The sequence below is a fragment of the Hydra vulgaris genome, chromosome 05 (assembly GCF_038396675.1).
Source record: "Hydra vulgaris chromosome 05, alternate assembly HydraT2T_AEP".
NCBI classification, from domain to species: domain Eukaryota; kingdom Metazoa; phylum Cnidaria; class Hydrozoa; order Anthoathecata; family Hydridae; genus Hydra; species Hydra vulgaris.
This window is the reverse complement of record NC_088924.1, coordinates 25,570,001-25,588,956: the sequence shown is the minus strand read 5'-3', so window position 1 is coordinate 25,588,956 and position 18,956 is coordinate 25,570,001. Positions and strand designations below refer to the sequence as shown.

General features: G+C 28.7%; 1 protein-coding gene across 1 annotated transcript in view; it reads right to left on the bottom strand.

Moving 5' to 3' along the window:
- Positions 1 to 433: 433 nt before the first annotated feature.
- The window catches only part of LOC136071917 (pre-mRNA-splicing factor RBM22-like), a 22,813-nt gene continuing 4,290 nt past the window's right edge, over positions 434 to 18,956 (bottom strand). The window contains exons 2-9 of the mRNA XM_065797731.1: positions 9,234 to 9,287; positions 9,065 to 9,094; positions 4,228 to 4,360; positions 4,006 to 4,106; positions 1,818 to 1,990; positions 1,413 to 1,613; positions 1,054 to 1,301; positions 434 to 933 (exon numbers count right to left, since the gene is read on the bottom strand). Coding sequence (XP_065653803.1) covers positions 515 to 933; positions 1,054 to 1,301; positions 1,413 to 1,613; positions 1,818 to 1,990; positions 4,006 to 4,106; positions 4,228 to 4,360; positions 9,065 to 9,094; positions 9,234 to 9,287 — 1,359 coding nt within the window. The 3' untranslated portion in view covers positions 434 to 514. The remainder of the gene's footprint in view (positions 934 to 1,053; positions 1,302 to 1,412; positions 1,614 to 1,817; positions 1,991 to 4,005; positions 4,107 to 4,227; positions 4,361 to 9,064; positions 9,095 to 9,233; positions 9,288 to 18,956) is intronic.

The following is an 18,956-nucleotide window of genomic DNA, read 5'->3' as shown; positions in this document are numbered from 1 at the left end:
TTGATCAAAAAATCAGTCAATCAAAAATAAAGTAGGTCGAAAATTCAGTCGATCAAAAATTTAGTGTTGAAAAATTGGTAGTTCATGTTATAATTCGATGTAAATATAGTAAGTAAATATAAATATAAAGCAAAATTTGTCGGTTAAAAATCCAAATAGTTATTATCTAAAATTTTAGAAAAATAAAAACTAGGTTTAGTTTTAAAATGACACTAAACATTCGTAAGGTGTATAGACTTCAATGTGTGGCGGTTGATCTAGTTAAACGGCCAACTATTAAAACTATTTTTTTGTTGAAAAATTGTAATAATAATTGTCTATTAAAAAGTTAATTTTATTTAAGAGCAAAGTATCTTTTTGTTGTAGTAACAGTAACGATCTTTTAAAACTAGTATCTTTTACCAAAATTTTAAATCCATTAACCAACAAAACAACAAACGAAATAAAATATATTCCCAGTAAACAAAAGCAAGTCTAAAAAATCAGACAAATAAAATAATAACATTCTGTTAAGTTACTCTTGAACTGATTTAATTACAGGTGTTTGTACTGAAGTGTTTTCTATGGATCCTTCCGTGCCCATTCGGTGAGGATCTTGAGATGGATAATGCAAACCATGACGCATTGAAGGTCCGTTAGAAATGGAAAATCGAATACCAGATGGTTGTACTTGATTGGAGTAACTTCCAGACGGAGGTGGAAACCTTTGCATAAAAGGGGGAGGACCGGGAGGAAAACCACCACCCATATTTGGAGGCGGTGGCGGAATCCCTTGAGGATGAGAAGAGCTCATGTGAGGCGAAAACATTGGAGGAGCATTTGAATAAGCAGCAGGTAGAGGAATATTTGATGCGTTTTGTTCAGACGGCAACTCATCAAAAAGATTTGGGGGCTCCATAATAGGGGCATCTTCTGTAGGTATTGGCGGTAATGCTGTATAAAAAAACATTTTCATAAAGTAAAAAATATTTAATGGCATATAAGAAAACATTTGCATAAGGTTAAATATGTTAACATAATCCCATAACAAATTCTTTGTAAAAAACAAAATACCGTCAGGTAGTCCTGGGACAGGCGGATATTCCTTAAGTCTATCACCCTTTTCATCTTTTCCACCACTTCTTTGCTCTTGAGAACGACCCCAAAGTACTTTAAGACGTTTTCCTTTGATAATCACTTTATTAAAAGATCGTTCGGCAGCCATCTCAGCTGCTTGACGTGATGTATAACAAATAAAGCCACAACTTTTGTTAGAAGCCACCACAACTGACCGAATCTCACCATATTGATAAAAAAAATTTCTAAGAGTCAAAGTTGTAAATATAACACACACACAAAATAATTCTGTCAACTTTATTAATTCATAAATAAATAAAAAAAACTAAAAAAAAAACAACAAATAAAAAACCTACCTCAAATCATCTTCTTTAATTCTTTCATCAAGACCGCCAACATACAATGTTGTAATAGATTTATCAGATGGCGACTCTAACTTTGGCATGCTCTCGGCACGTTTCAACATTTTTGCTGCCACTGGATCATTGACACCATAAAATCGATCTTTAATATTTTGATTAGATAATGGGTCATCAGGAGCATTCGGCATTTCATGTCTTAATAAGTAGATAAAAAAAGTTAAGAAAATGGACAGAAAGGTACCTTTCCTTTGCATGTTTAGTTAAAGAGATTATCAGTTTAAACACATCTTTAATGTTAAAACATGAAGCTCAACGAATAGAGTTTTTACTAGATAATCTCTTTGAAAAATACACAAAGGTAAGGTACTCCAAAAGTGCCTCACTTAAAAAATTTGTTACCTGTAGGGACATTCCTCTCCTCGCTTGCATTCACCTTTAACCCAAAATGAGCAGATATGGGGTCTGTTTCTTTTATAATAGGGTGTTGTGCGCGCCAACTTCATTAATAAGTCGCTAGCGGCCTGTGACTTACCCAAAGTTCCAGCAGCAACTGTACCATCTGTATTTGCTAACTAAAATATATATTTATTTAATATATAAAAACGTAATTTGCACCTAACTTGATTAATAAATTTAATTTACAAAAACTTCCTTAAAAAGTTAATGCTTCATAAATCATGTCACACATTCCTCTTCTCACTTGTCATATACTTGTTGATTAATCAAATGGCTTTTTTTTTTTAAAAACTTGATTTTTTATTTTTAATATTTTCATGCCATTTACATACTATAGTAATACTTCATGTCAGTAATTCCTGTGCTACCTCATGTCAGTAATTCCTGTGTTACCTCATGCCAGTAATTCTTGCTACCTCATGTCAGCAATTCCTGTGTTACCTCATGTAAGTAATTCCTGTGTTACCTTATGTCAGTAATACTCGTGTTACATTATTTCAGTAATTCTTGTAACTTATTTATTCTTTTCCTTCTTTTTTTATTAGTATTGTTTTATTTAATATTAATTTGATTAATTTTTTTAAATATTTATTTGTTTGAATAATAAATATTATCATTGTGGTTAATTTTTTTATGGCTAAATAAATGGATTATTAATATATAATATTAAGTATTAACTATTAACGATTACATAAATAAATGTAATCGTTAATGATTCAAATAATATTGTTAATTAAAATTATATTAACAACATTAATAACAATAATGATATAAATAAATTTAATAACATTTCATGCACATCTAAAAATGACAGGGTTCATCCCTATTAATAAATTTCAAATCATAGAAACTCACTGAAATCACTACTCATATCAGTGATATCACCACTCACTTAGTGGATAGTGATATCACCACTCACTTAGTGGATAGTGATATCACCAACCATATCAGTGATACCACCACTCACTTAGTGGATGGTGTTATCACCAATCAAATCACTGATACTACCATTCATTTAAGGAATGGTGATTTCACTAATATCACCAATCTTATCACTAATACCACCACTTACTTAGCGGATAGTGATATCACTGATTTCACCAATCATATCATTGATATCACCAGTCATATCACTGATACCACCACTCACTCAGTGGATGGTGATATCACTGATATCACCGATCATAACACTGTTATAACTGTGCAACTAAATCCTTAATCAACAATACATGTGAACCTATGTTGGTATTATTTAGATATTTATTATAGTAATTAAATGTATTACTATATTTTTAAATAATTATTTACATGTAATTGTACTTAAAAATTATTTACATGTAATACAAATATAGCATCAGCTTGTCACTTTTTCGCAGGTACCATAAAAAAAGTGATGGAATTAAAAAATACATAATTATTTAATAATGCCAGAGATCACTCAGGTGGTAAGCACTACAAGAATATACTTGATATTTCTATAGAAAAACATAGTGACAACAGCATAAAAAACAGAGTAGTGACAATCACATAAAAAACAGAGTAGTGACAGCAACATAAAGAACAGAACAGTGACAACAACATAAAAACAGAGTAGTGACAATAACATAATAACAGAGTAGTGACAACAACGTAAAAACAGAGTAGTGACAATAACATAATAACAGAGTAGTGACAACAACTTAAAAAAAAAGACAAGCCTTAACAAAAAAGTGAAAATATTTTTATAAGCAAAATAAAAGTATAATAATATTACAAAAGAAATAAATTTTTCGAGAAATATATATATATATAAAAGAAATAATATTTTGGGTCAATTTATCACAGCTTTGAAAGTACCCAGATAATTGGTGTTTATTGGATGTAATGACAGAAAAAATATCTTAAATTTCTATCAAACTTTTTTTAACAACAAAATACAAATGTGAATGTTAACAATAAATAGCATTCAAGATATTTTGAACACATAAAGTATTTAGAAAAGAAAACTATCTACTTTCAAATTTAAAGACCAATAGAAAAATGTATTTAAAACATTTAACTGTTTTAATAATATTTTACACTAATACTAATGTGTGAGAACTTTACAATAGTACTTATCAATAGTGTTAAAACAACAAAAATAAAAACAAACCTCTTTCTCTAATGTCTGATGAAAAAATTCTTTATTTACATCCGATCTTGGCAATGTGTCTGCAATAGCAAGAGCTTTGTCACGAACTTCTATGGGCAGCCCTATTTATAAATAAAAATTATTGGATTAATTAAAAATTATATACCCATTATTATCAAATTATTTACTTTATTACATCATTTCTACTTCTATAGCATATTTAAAAAAATTCAACAAAAGTACCATATTCAAGATCTAACAGACATGTCTGGCACACATTCTTTAGTTTTGCGCAAGTTTGACATATTTCAGTCTTTTTGTATCGCATTTTAGCACCTGGGCACCATTTAAAAATGGTAAATGGTCGAACACAGATCTAAGAAGTATTTTAAAATATTACCACAAAAAAAATGTTTAAATATCTTTTTATAATTTGATGCAAAAACATAGAATATTATTATAATAAATAATATAAATTTCTTTAACTATTAAAAAAAAAAAAAAAAAATTTTATACAACAAAGTATAAAGAAAAAAATTACAGAAGTTAAATAAAAAAATAAAAATAAATGATTAAAAAAAAATATAGCAAAAAACAAAAAATATATATAAATAAATTTCATATAAAAAAAAACAACACACATTGCTTTTAATTTGTTTTAATTATTGTAACTGTAGAGTTATAATAAAAAAGCGCATCAAAAATCTGATGATACATTTTAACGTAGAATTAAAAGTATCCAAGTTACAAAGTATATAATAATAACTGTAATTTTCTAATTTTTAACAATAAAATTGTAGAGTAAAACAAATTTTTACTATATTTATCAATTTCTTTTCTTAAAGCTTGTTTTATAACTTAATTTACAGTTTTGTTTTTTTATCAAATTATTAAATTAACAAAAACAACAGGTAATTAACAAAAATAACAGATAATTAGTATTTACAGTAGATATATATTATTTTAATTTTTATTAAAAATTATAGGGCAACAACTATTCATGTCTAATATTCATAAGTCAATTTTAATGTGTATAACTAAACCATAACTACAAGTAATCATTGATTGAATTAACGGATCTAACTTTGAAATATGTCTCAATGATTGCTATGTGATAGATGTATGTTGCAATATTTAGTTATATGTTGCAATATGTAGTTATATGTTGCAATATAAACTTTTATCTTATTTATTTTAATGTTTAGTAAAATAGGATTGCAACCAATAGGATTGCAACCAATAGGATTGCAATACTAACATGTTAGTTCATTTAAACCCCATTGGTTGAAGATGGTCTTTAGCTGAATAAACTCAATTTTTTGAGTTTTTTCAACGTACATCATTGTCACCATCTAGATCTAGACATGTTTGCAAACTATTTCATTTGGAAGGATGGTGTTAAATAGATTTTAATCACAACACAGTTTTTTAATTTGAATCCTTTCATATCTGGTTCTTTCATTGGTAATATACATTTTATAATGGTTTGTAAGACTTATTGAATTTTTGAAAGTGTTTTAAAAGGATGCATTTGTTTAAAATTCCACAATTATCTTGAAGTATCAATTCAATAAAGCCAGCATTTTAAAACCTGAAGTTTGGAAATGCTTTTTCGAAATTTAAAATGCTTCCACTTTTAAAGTGTTTAGACATGTCTTTTTGCAGAGCAAAATGTAAATTTTAAAGTTATTAATTTTCATTATATTTTTCTTTATTTTTACATTATATTTTTTTCATTAAGTTTTCCACTCAGATTTCTGCTTTTCATATTTGTTTTTGTAACTTTCCATACGTTATTTTTTGTGTAACTTTTTTTTTTATTTTGTTCTAATTTGCAATTTGAAATAGATTTATTTTATTTAAATATATTATGCAAAACTGTTAATTCTTTTTTTATATTTTTTATATCTTGCTTATATTTCATTACAATTTGTTTTTTTTATTATTATTATTTATTTTAGGTAAATTATTTATTTAATGTAAATTATTTACTTTAAGTAAATTAAGTATCTATTCTAGGTAAATAAATTGGTTGCTTTATTATTTTTGTTAAAAACATAAACGTTATTTTGAGAAGTTTTCCTCTCTTTAGGTAGGCATTATTTTTAGGTGCAAACAATTAATTTTTTTAATAAGTACACCATATTTAAACATAATTAGTTATCAAATATTTTGACTATTTCACCTAAAAAACTAGCGTAATTTAATTTAATAATTTTTAGATATAAATTAAATTAATTTATGAACCCTATATAAATATTAAAATACCCATTTTTTATTTAAAAGAATACTTGCGAAAACCTAATTCCTCAGTCAATGCATGTATCATCCAGTGTGCCTATTCCTATCTAAGTCAGTCAATGCATGTACACTCCACTGCGACTATGGCTATATCACTCGAAGTATATGAGCGCATTAATACAATGCATACATAAATCATTACGCATTGTATCAATACATACGTATAATGCATATTATGTACACATTAAACAATAATAGTTGAAAAACAAAAAAACTACTTTTAAATAAAACATTAAAAAAAAAGTACCCAATAAAGGGTTTCAATCCCTGAACCTTGCAGGGTGTAGCCAGCCCAATAGCACCACATATGTCGTGGAATTCCCAATGGGTTTAAAACTCACAAAATTCATTGACCTTTTTATTGAAGTAATATGACAATTTGAATAAAAATTCCCAATATTTTGTAGAACAATAACAATAAATATTGGGATTATTTATTGTTATTGTTCTACAAAATATATACCGCAAAAACGTGGTAAAAAATTTATTCCAGGCTAACACCTTGCCTTGTCACTTCTAAATTGGTCCAATACAACATTCTCAGCAATTTACTAATAAAACTTATGCGTGGACATGGAAATGACAGGAAAAATGAAGTCAGCAAAAAACTGTCGACCTTAAACTGTTAGAGGTCAACATCAGGTCTGCAAAAATATTTCAACACAAAGGTTTTACTATAAAACAAAGAAACAAGGTCAGAAATTTTTTGCCAACCTCAAAAACTTTAAGTTCGAAAGTTAGGTTGGCATAGCCAAATGAACAAATAAATATAAATATATAATTAAAAAAGCGATGTAAAAGTAATGATACATATATACACATACATGAACAAACCAACAAATGAGTGTATATAAACATACGCATGCATTACATAGACGTATTTATATAGGAACAATATATACTTGTTACATCAAAATTATACAAATATATTTTACAAAAAGATAGCAATTTATATTTTTGCTTTCCTCTTAAAAAAACAAACAAATAAAATATAGGAAAACCATTCTTTTTAATGTCAACTTAAAACCTTTTTTTTTAATAACAGTTTTAAGTCAACATTAAAAAGTTTTTTTATAATATCAAATAACTAAATTTAATACTACGCTTTTTAAATATTTAATACAAATTTCTTACTTTTATCAACATTAGTATAAATGAATTAAAATATGTTAAATTTTTGTTATTATAATTTCTTAAATTTGCAATTGTGGCTTTGCAATCAATGACTTTTTTTTTTTTTTAAAGATAGTGAATAACAGACAAGAAATATAACTTATTTCAAAAATATAAACTCTATTTAATTACTTTACCAGCAATTTTGATATGAAAGCAAAAATTATTTTTGGTTTCCATTTATTAATAAAATACATATGGTTGAGCTTTTACTTGCTTTATGAAAAAAATACATATGGTTGAGCTTTTACTTGCTTTATTAAAAAAATACATATGGTTGAGCTTTTACTTGCTTTATTAAAAAAATACATATGGTTGAGCTTTTACTTGCTTTATGAAAAAAATACATATGGTTGAGCTTTTACTTGCTTTATGAAAAAAATACCTATGGTTGAGCTTTTACTTGCTTTATTAAAAAAAACTTTAATGTATGATAATAAAAAGTGTATCAATCTTAGAACACGTTTACGAGGAATTTTTTTTTTTAGTAAAAAAACAAAAATTTAAAAACTATTATTGCCATAAAAATAAGCTTATTTTTTCCAAGAAAAAATAAAAATTTTATTACTAAAAAATATTTAGTAATATTTTTAAATAAAATTATAATTGAAATTAAATTTTTGTTTTTAATTTTATCTGGATTTATTTCATTTGTGGATCAATAGATTTTATATTATTATATCAATTTCTGGATCAATAGATTTTATATAGAACGTAATTGTTGTTTAAACTTTTGTAAAAAACTTTTTAAATAATTGTCATTTAAACAATAAAGTGGTTTTTATAACATTAATTACTTCTTTTATCTTACCGCTTAAAAGACATCTTTAAACTAATTAAATACTAAAAACTTGCTAAACTGAAATTGCTTTAGGCATAAAATAGTTTTTAAATTCTTGGTTTTAGTCTTGGTCTTGAAAGCCTAGAGTATTGTTCTTGGTCTCGGACCTCTACTGTCTTTTACTTTCTTGGATTAGTTATTAATAACAAATCGTAGATCACCACAACTTCCCGCTCTCAATAAGAGTTTGTCGCATTGGTTTGACATGGTTCTAATTGAAATTTTTTATGTTAGGACAATTTAAGAAAAAAAACTTGTGTTGGACTTCTCAGAACCTAAGTCTTGATCCCGGTCTTGTAAAAACTTTCAAAATCTTGGTCTTAGGTTGATTTTTTGACGTCTTGTTCTTGAAGTATTCAGTCTTGGCCTTGAGCCCAAATGTCTTGGTCTTTACTGTCTTGACTACATCTCTGGTTTAACACATGGAAATTGTGTATTGTGTAATCCTTTAAAACAAGGCTTGTATAATTACACACATTTACACACATATTCAAATTGAATATTAAATTTAAAAATGTGGAACAAAATACATTAAACTATAAAATAGGAAAAAAGAAATGTTACAGAGATGTGACTAAGCATTTTTTATAATAAAGCCACAAACAACGAGTGCAAAATGTTTTGATATCAGAAATCTTTGTTGATGTTTTTTCTTTGTTAATACAATAAAAATTGAAAGATGTTTTTATTTATTTTTCTTATAATTATTCATCTTCACTCTTTACACTTCTTGGACATAAAAAATAATAATAATAACAAACTAACCTTGCATTCTTTACCAAATTTATCTTTTAGCTAGTTAAAAAAAAGAAATTAAGATATAAATATAAATGTATAAATTTTTAATTTTTTTTAAAACAAAAAGTTTGTTGTATACTTAAATATTAGTGCTAACAACTAAAGCAAAATGTCAAAAGCATAAAAAAAAACTTACCATTCTCACATATGGATTGTCTCCTAAACATGTTTGGCAGAGAATCGGAAAATCCTAAATTATATAAGCTGTTGGTTACATAAGTGAACATTTTTAAAGTGATAGAAATCTATTGCAACGTTAAAGTGATAGAAATCTATTGCAATGTTAAAGTGATAGAAATCTATTGGAACGTTAAAGTGATAGAAATCTAGACCAATGTTAAAGAGATAAAAAAAACTAGTGAAATGTGTGATAAAAAAACTGTTGTATTGTTTTAGCTCCCTAAGGACAAAGGCCTAACTTCACTTAGCAAAGATATTAGTTTTTCTTTTAATGGCATAGTGGTTGTACTTACTTTATAAACAAGAAGTACTAAGTTTGATCATCACATTGCTAGTAGTATAGTGCTTAAATTACTTTGCTTGTTTTAACCAAAAAGAAGCAGGAAGACCAACAAGCAAGAAGTTAAAATTTTAATAATCAGTATGTTCCTAGTAATACTATTCTCAACTTGTTTCTCTGTGCAGCAACCTTGTTCATCAAGGTTTGTATTTCATATTAAAAGAGCTAAGTGACTCCCTAGTCTTAGGGAAAGTAATAAAAATTAAGATTTGATTTTAAAATTTTTTTTCAGAGGTTTAAAAGTTAAATCTTTGAAAATTAAACATTGACTAATGAGGTCACTATACTAGTAAACAAGTTAAGCGCTATATTATCAGTATGTGATGATCATATTCAATTATTCTTATTTATGAAGCACTATACCACTATTTTATTTAAGTACCATTCAATGAGACCATTAATCCATTCATACATATATCAATTCATGTTTTTATAAATGTTAGAAGAAAAAAAAAGAAGTTATATTAACTGTGATGCTATCCGGTTGAGTTTCTTGCAAAAAGTAAAATTGCACACAAAAGGATAAACATAAGCTTTGATTTTTTTTTTCATCAAATGATTTTCATTTTGAAAATGCAAAAACACTACATCAGTTTTGATATTTTGTTTAAAATACCACCATAAGTATATATACTGCCATCATAAGTATATTTGTATATTTATCTCTATCACATTTACTTTGTTTCATATAAAAGTTCTGCTTTTATTTTATTTGTATATACTTTTTTTTTGTCTTTTTGGAACCATTTGAAAATATTAACTTATGAAATAATTATTTTTATATTATATATAAAGAATAACCATACAAAGAATTGACTAACTTGAGCAATTTTAGGGGTTAACAGGATTTCAATATTTTGTGCAAACTAGTTTTACAACTCTTTTAAATCTAAAATCTACAATTAGTAGAAATCACAATGTTTTGTGTTTTTATGCATAATTTTTAGTTTTATTTTTCTGAGCAGCCTTTCTTGGACACCATCTAAAGTAATTGCTTTAGTTTTTTGTGTAAATTCTAAACAGCAGCCATCTTGTCGTCAGCAAACAACCTTTAAAAATTGAAACTTTACCAAACATACAGTATTTTAAAATTTTTATTCAGACGATAAACAAAAAGGTTATTAATGTTTAAAGATTAATCAACTGCTTAATGCACCTATTATACATGTATTACATAATTACTATTAGTTACTATAAATAATTAACAATCTTTTGTCTATTAAACTGATAAGTGTATCATTATCAATTCATCCGTCACAGACTTTAAAACACTTATTGTTTTAATAAGTATGGCAATATTTATCAAAAGTAATATTATGACACTATTTAATCTTTTTTTTTTAATCCATAGGTACTTGAGTACTGTAAGTACTCAAGTAACAGCTGCAACAAGAGACTCTACTGAAGTTTGACTTGTCAGCAAGGATACTGATTCTTTTCAGCAAAATTAGCTACAGTGAAGCCATTTGTTGCGTCCTCTTTTACCAACTGGAAGTTAACCTCACTATGAAGAACAGTATTAATTGCACAATCAAAGATCATTTAGATTATATGAATATGAATTGAAGCAAAGTGAGAACAGCTAAAAAGAGGATACATTCTTTATACAGGATACAACTATTAAAGTCTGTGCCACACATGCTGTGTGGCACAGACTTCAATAGTTTTAAAAAGTTTGTGACCCAAAGAACATTTTGTCTCTTTAAAGTGTTTACTAATACAAGAAAGAAGAACACCTAGAGTGCTTTTCATCAAAATTTGTAGAATTCAGTTAGCAAGAAATTCGTCTATGAGAGTGCTGACACTGCTCTTACTTAAATATAACAAATTCCTCAAAAAAGAGGATGATCAAAAACAGTCTATGCTTTAATGTTTCCAGCGATAGATTTATCCATCCTCTAATAAGGAAGTCAGTATTTTTATTACAGCCGGTATTTTTTTAAATGAATAATAATTAAAATCTAACAATCATTGAAATGTTTTATTTTCTTAATTAGTTGACATTTTTTATTTAAAACTTTTATTATTAAAACATAAAAATTCCCCAAAAAATTTTGACCATATTTTTTTGACCATGAAAAGTCAAAATTTACACTGGCCTCTAAATAATATCCAATTTGTTTCAAACTTTTACTAAAACTCTCTGAAAATTATATAGAACAAGATGAGCTTAAGGGGTAAACAGATTCTATCTGTTGACCAGCCTCGCACACCTTCTTCATCTATTAGGCTGGCGCAGATGGATTTTTAATACATTGTTTCCAGTTTAGGATGTTGAATGCTGGATCTTCTTGACTCAATGCATGGGTTTTGCTTGTGTCTCTATTTTTATTACTAGGCAACTCATTCCATTATCTCCTAATGAGGGTACAGCTCTAAAACTCAGTTTTATGGTTCTGAGGCCGGCTGGTAGTCAGGTTTCCCAAACTCTGTGGTAGCTCTCAGAGAGGCTCATTCCATCAACAGCTGAAAAATATCAAAGTATTAACAGTGCCATGTTGCGCATGGATGGTGTCCCTGTTTGTACTTTTGGTGTGCATTGTGGAGGCCACATTTGGAGCCCTTTGTTACAGCTTAGGGTTTATTACTAGTAATGAGGCAATTGCTTGGGCTATTAAGCAGTGTTCTGAGTACTATCTATGCTTTGAGTCAGGTTCTTCAATCAAATTTAAAAATGAATAAAGTACCAAAAACTATAAAACACAAAAAAACCATCATCATCACCAAGTTCTCTAAATCTATCGTTCACTAATATTCGTGGTCTTCGAAGTAACTTTTCTTCTGTTGAGTCTTATCTCTTGCAAAGTTCACCAGACCTACTTGCTCTTTGTGAGACTAATTTGAGTTCAGCTGTCTCATATTGCGATTTTAGTGTTGATGGTTATCCTTTAATTCGTAAAGACTCCAATAGTCACATGGTTGACCTGGGCATTTACATTCGTAAGCATTCACCCATTTGTTGTGAAACTAGGTTTGAATCTACAGACTATTCTTTTATACGCTTTTGTTTAGCACCACTTCACTCTATTGCCCTTCTCTTTGTTCTATATCACTCTCCTTCATCTCAAGACTGCACTCTTTTTGATGTTATTTCTGATCATATTGACCAAGCCCTCTCTCTTTATCCATCAGCTAATATAGTTGTTGTCGGTGACTTTAATGCTCACCACTCCGAATGGCTTGGCTCTAGTGTCAGTGATTCTGCAGGCATTAAAGCCCACAACTTTTGCCTTTCTCAATCCCTAACTCAAATAGTCAACTTTCCAACTCTTTTTCATCACCTGAATCATTCTTTTTCATCACCTGAATCCCCCTATTATCGTAGCTCTTACAACTACAGTAAGGCTGACTGGTATTCTTTCCGTGATTTTCTTCGTGATGGCCCTTGGGTAGAAATCTTTTGTCTTCCTGTCAACAAATGTGGTTCTTATATAACTTCGTGGATTCAGGCTGGCATGAAATCTTTTGTTCCCTCTCGTTGATTCCAGGTCAAGCCTCACTCTCCTCCATGGTTTTCCTCACACTGTGCTGCTGTGTGAGGAAAAACCAATCGAAATCAACCAATTGCCAATCGAAACCGTTACTTCCATAATTATCAGCAAAACAATTTCTTAGAAAACAGACACCTGTTTATTACTGCAAGAAACCATTGTAAAAAGGTTTTGTCTAACGCCAAAGCCCGCTATTCTCAGGTCATGAAATCTTGTATCTCATCTCAAAACTTAGGCTTTCGTGATTTCTGGAGAATCTTTAATAGTATTAATAATAAGGGCAAATCTTTAATTCCACCTCTCTTGTATGGTTCAGACTTTGTCACCTCACCTAAAGACAAAGCTGATTTGTTTGCTAAAAACATTTCATCAATATCATCTTTTGATTCCATTAGTTGCGTTCTACCTGATATTGCCAACAAACAGGTTGATCCATTGCTTGACATCCATATCACTCCAGCTTCTGTATCTAAAGCGATTTCCTGCCTAGACTCTTCTACAGCTTGTGGCCCGGACAACATACCTGTTATTGTCTTGCAGAAGTGTTCTCCGGAGCTGTCGCCTATACTCTTAAAACTATTCAACAAGTGCTTATCAGAGTCTTGTTTTCCAGCCTGCTGGAAAGTGGCATCTGTTATCACTATCTTCAAAAATTCTGGAGAGCGATCTGATTCGTCTAACTACCATCCTATTAGTCTTCTTCCTATCATAAGCAAGGTTTATGAATCTTTAATTAACTAACACTTAATTTCTCATCTTGAATCTAATAACTTACTTTCTGACCATCAATATGCATTTCGATCTTCTCATTCTACAGCTGATTTGCTAACAGTAATAACTGATATGTTTTATCGTGCATTAGAATAAGATGGAGAGGTTAAGGCTCTTGACACTTCCAAAGCTTTTGATAAAGTTTGGCATGCTGGTCTTCTCCATAAGATTTCTTCTTATAGTGTATCTGGCAACATCTTTAAGATTATTGAATTCTTTCTTTCCAATCGTAGTATAAAAGTTGTCCTTGATGGACAGCACTCTTCTTCTTATTCTGTAACTTCAGGGGCTCCTCAAGGTTCTATCCTTGGCCCTATACTTTTTTTAATTTACATTAATGATCTTCCAGATATTCTCACATCTAAGGTGGCATTGTTTGCTGATGATCTACCATTTATTCTTGTCGTGATAAAATACCAACACCCTCTGATTGCTTGGAGGGGGCATTTGAGCTTGAAAAGGATTTCACTTCTGCTACAGCATGGGGCTCACAGTGGCTGGTGAACTTCAATACAGATGAAATTCAATTTTTTTCAGCTAATTATCGCAATAATTTAGATCTTTCTATATTTATGAACGGTGATGTACTTGATGGGTCATCTGCTTTTCATCTTCTAGGATTAACTCTTACTTCCAATCTTTCTTGGAAACCATTTATTGAATCAGTTGCAAAATTAGCATCTGCTAAGGTTGCATCTCTTTATCGAGCTCAACACTTTCTTACTTCCGATTCTATTCTCTATCTCTAGAAAATCTCAAATCCGGCCTTGTATGGAATACTGTTGCCATATCTGGGGCGGTTCTTCTAATGATGCCCTTTCTCTTTTAGACAAGGTGCATAAACACATTGTAAACATAGTTGGACCTGCTCTTACAGTCAACCTCCAACCATTATCACATCGTCTTAATGTTGCTTCTCTTTCTCTTTTCTACAAATACTATAATGGGAACTGCTCTAAAGAGCTAGCGTCTCTTGTACCATCTACTAAAATTCATTCTCGTGTTACTCGTCATTCAATCAAGTCTTATCTTTTATCTGTGACTGTTCCTAAGTGCTCCAAAAACGCTTATTCATCTAGTTTTTTTTCCTCGAACATCAGCTCTTTGGAATTTGCTTCCTTCATCTTGCTTTCCTGATTCATATAATTTGCAATCCTTTAAGTTGTCCGTCATTTGTTATCTTGCTCTACAATCTTTATCTTTTCTCTTCCAGTAACTTCCTACTTTAATTAGTGGTTGCTTGCAGCCTTGTTGGAAGCAAAGATGTTTAAAAAAAAGCTTTATAAAATAGAATTTCTAAACTTTATTTCATTCATTCAAATTTCATTGATTACACAAGAGATAAAAAGTGAAGCAACCTTTGACAATAAGAAAGTTTCAAAAAGCAATGATGAAATCGACAACCAAGATGTAAATAATGTAAAAGAAGTGCAATAGGTCAATAAATGCTAAAGATTTTTTTTTTAATATATATAAATAATGTAATATAATTTAACTTAAAAAAATGTTTTAGAATGAGTTAATGCATACTTTTACATGATAGCATCGTTTTCTTTTTTTCCTAATTTTTTTCCATTTCATTCAAACTTCAATTCTTTGGACCACCATAATATATATACACAACTGTTCATAATTATTTAAAAAGTTTTAAAATAAAACATTTTTTAAAAATGCTTTAATTTAAAAATTTTTTAACTTTTATTTTTTACATAATTATATTATTTAGGTAATATAAAAGTAATTTGATTAAAATAGCTTGATAAATATCATAAGTTAAAAAAATACATGCTTAAATTGGTTGAAGGGAGATTTAACATTTATTTAGGTCAATTAAGTAAGGACACATGTTCTTACTTATTTTAATGGATTGCTGCTACATCAACTCAGGGTTTTGGCTAGGGCAGACAACCTTTTCATAAAAAAAAAATTCTGGTTTGGTTTACCAATTATTTTTTTATGACAACAAAATATGGTAAAACTTTCTCGGGTGAAAAAATAAAATTTTTTTAACAAATCAAAAAGTATTTCCTTCTAATACCTGGTCTTTGATTTGTAAAACACATTTATGAAGAAAATGTCAGTGATTTATGAAGAAAACCACATATGCTGAATCTACTGTAACAAGTTTTACATATTTTTCAACATTTTGGCTGTAACACTTATGTCTAAAATTAAATGGTTTTTTTTAATAAATTCAAGTATTTTATCTTCTTCAATCAGTCTCAAAACCAGTGGAATTGTGTGCCAATGAGAAATTGGGGTCATTAAAAATACAACTTTGAAATCAATCTTGGATTTTAGAATCTCTTATATTTATTCATTGATGGATAATAATTTTCACTAACATTGGCTTCATCGTCACCATCATTCTCAACAGTTCCCCCTACAAAATCATTTTCTTCATCATGAAAGTCTTCTATTAGGCCTTTTAAATGCAAAATTTTATTTAATGCTATCCTTCTGACTTCTTTTCATCCTTGCCAACTAATATTTCAATGAGAAAATTTTCACTATTAACAAAATAACTTTCATTATCTATAAACTTATAATAAATGTTCTTACAATTTGAATCAGGAAATTTATTGACTCTATGAATTACATTAAACTAAATATTTGTTAAATATATAACCAACTGGGAAAATTTTAAAAAGCCTTTACAATAAATTCTGCAATTAGCTTTAGATTTTTAGTTGATTTGAAAATAGATACATAATAGCGCAAGATTATGCATGCTAATGTTAGACAACAAGACTGGTTCATAGGTTCAACTTCTAAAAAGGTCAAATCATCTATACTCTCTGTAATTATACCTCAACAGATGCAATAAGCATAGCATTGGTCAGTCGACCAATGACATTATTGTCTTGTATTACAAATTTTGGATTTGGAATTGGCCTAAACTTAGCAGCACTCCATTTTGAAACATTCAGCTGTGAGCCAATGGCTCCAGAAAGTGTATCTAGCCCCTTGGTAGGTCCATCATTTTTCATTAAAAAAATGCCATAAAGGAAACTCATTTAGATACAAAATGTAAATATCACACTGTAATGGAACTCCTAGAAAATTTTTTAAATATCTAATGGAGTCTTGTGAATGACCAGTATTAACATTGATTTCATCTGGCTTTGCTAAATTCAGTCTTATATGAAACTTTGTTCCTTCTAGTTTTTTTAATACTCCTTCAAGTTGCATCAATTCCCTTAGCACTTTGAGATGTGAAGTGATCAAGGTAAAAGTCAGCTAAAAATAATTTCTAATAAATCTTGTACAGAATTTTTTATAAATATAGTTTTCATAATTTATAGGTGTTTGATACTTAGTATTACTTACCTGGCTCACCAGTGATATAATATCACTTGTGAGCCAGGTGATATTATATCACTGGTGACATAATACTCCTCCAGAAATGTTGAAATGTGATATTTCTCATTGATTTCACAATTCACAAGAGTTGCCTCTCTCTTGCCATCAAAGCCTATAACTGTGACTTTTTTGAACATAATTTACCCAAAGATAGAACAGTTCTACATCTTTCTGAACACTGCCTTTCCTTTAGTCTTTGAAATAAAGTTTCAAGCACTTGTTTCAAAATGGAAAGTTTATCATAAGGAAATTGTTCTAAAGGTTTAAGGTATTCATCCGCAATGTATTTATTTGATTTATTTGCTGTTGCATTTTTTTGTTGTTGTTGTTGACATATTAATGATATTTATTTAATTATGTATCTGAAAAACAACCAAATGTCAATTATTGAAAAAAAAATTTATTTGTTTTCAGTTTTCTGTAAATAACTTTTAAATTTTAGATGTTTCAAGAAAATGCCATAGAATAAACATTGTTTAAAATTAAATTCTGCATCTTTTAGTGTAAAATTTATACACATTGAACAAATATTAAATATTTTCTAAAAAAGTTAAAGATTTTTATGATAAGAAATTTATAGGTCTTTTATATAATCTCAATTGAGTTAGCTAAAACTGATAACATGGTTTTTTTGTCATAAATCTTATGTTGCATTAAAAGCCAATGTCTTATGGGTCATTCCAGCTCAATTTAATTCATGCTTGGCACCATGCCATCTCAGATTTTGATAATTTTCAGAATACAAGCTCATATTAATAAAAAAAAAACTTTACTCCAAATTTTAGTGTCTGACTTCTTACAGTTTCAGAGATATCGATACTCAGTCCCAATCTCTTTTTTGATTACATTTTACAGTGCTGTTTACTTTTTAAGCTAATTACATAACACAAATTGCTTTAACTTATGAAATACTTGCTCAATAGCGTTGAAAATTTGTACCTTACTATTTTTTAGAGAGAGGAACTTAAAAATGATACTTAAAACACAAAAAAATTAAAGTTTCTTTATGAAAATTCGATTTCAAAATGGTGCAATACTTTTTATAAGTTTTTTGATGCCTCATACAAAAAAAAGTATATCTTGACATGCCTAAAAGATACGATTCTAAAATTTTTTCTTATGGTTCTATATATAACAAACTCCTTATTACAAAAGTGAGAAAAACAAGTCTTTATATCAGGATAACTGGCTTTAGACTTAGCATACAGTAAATACACATAAGTACAAATGATGTATTTCCTTTCCTTTTTGTTTTTCAAGGAAAGATAAAATACTGTTTTTCAGCAGCAGTTTGCTGTAACACTAAATTCTTTTTCTATACATTTGTTAGATCAAGGTATTGGAACCAGTAGTAATTGAATTTTCTGATTCGATTTGAAAGTTAACATTTTTTTCTTTAATTTTTGCTGTAAGTATATCCATATCATTTGCATTACATTTAACTTCCTTAGATAATTTATTGAAGAAATCTTGAAGTCTGAAGAATCTTCTTGGCTTAACTGATCAGGATCTTTATTTAAAGTCCTTGCAATATCTACCTTTACTGTTTTTTGAACATGTTTCTTTTTACCAAGAGCAACTCTTGGTGACTATTTACAGCATGCATTTTGAGAGAACTTATGTTCATAGCCGTCAAAAAAGAATTGATATTTAAGAAGTTCATTATCTTCATCTTCATAAATCTGGCTGCAAGTCGGTTCTCCTGGTCCATCAT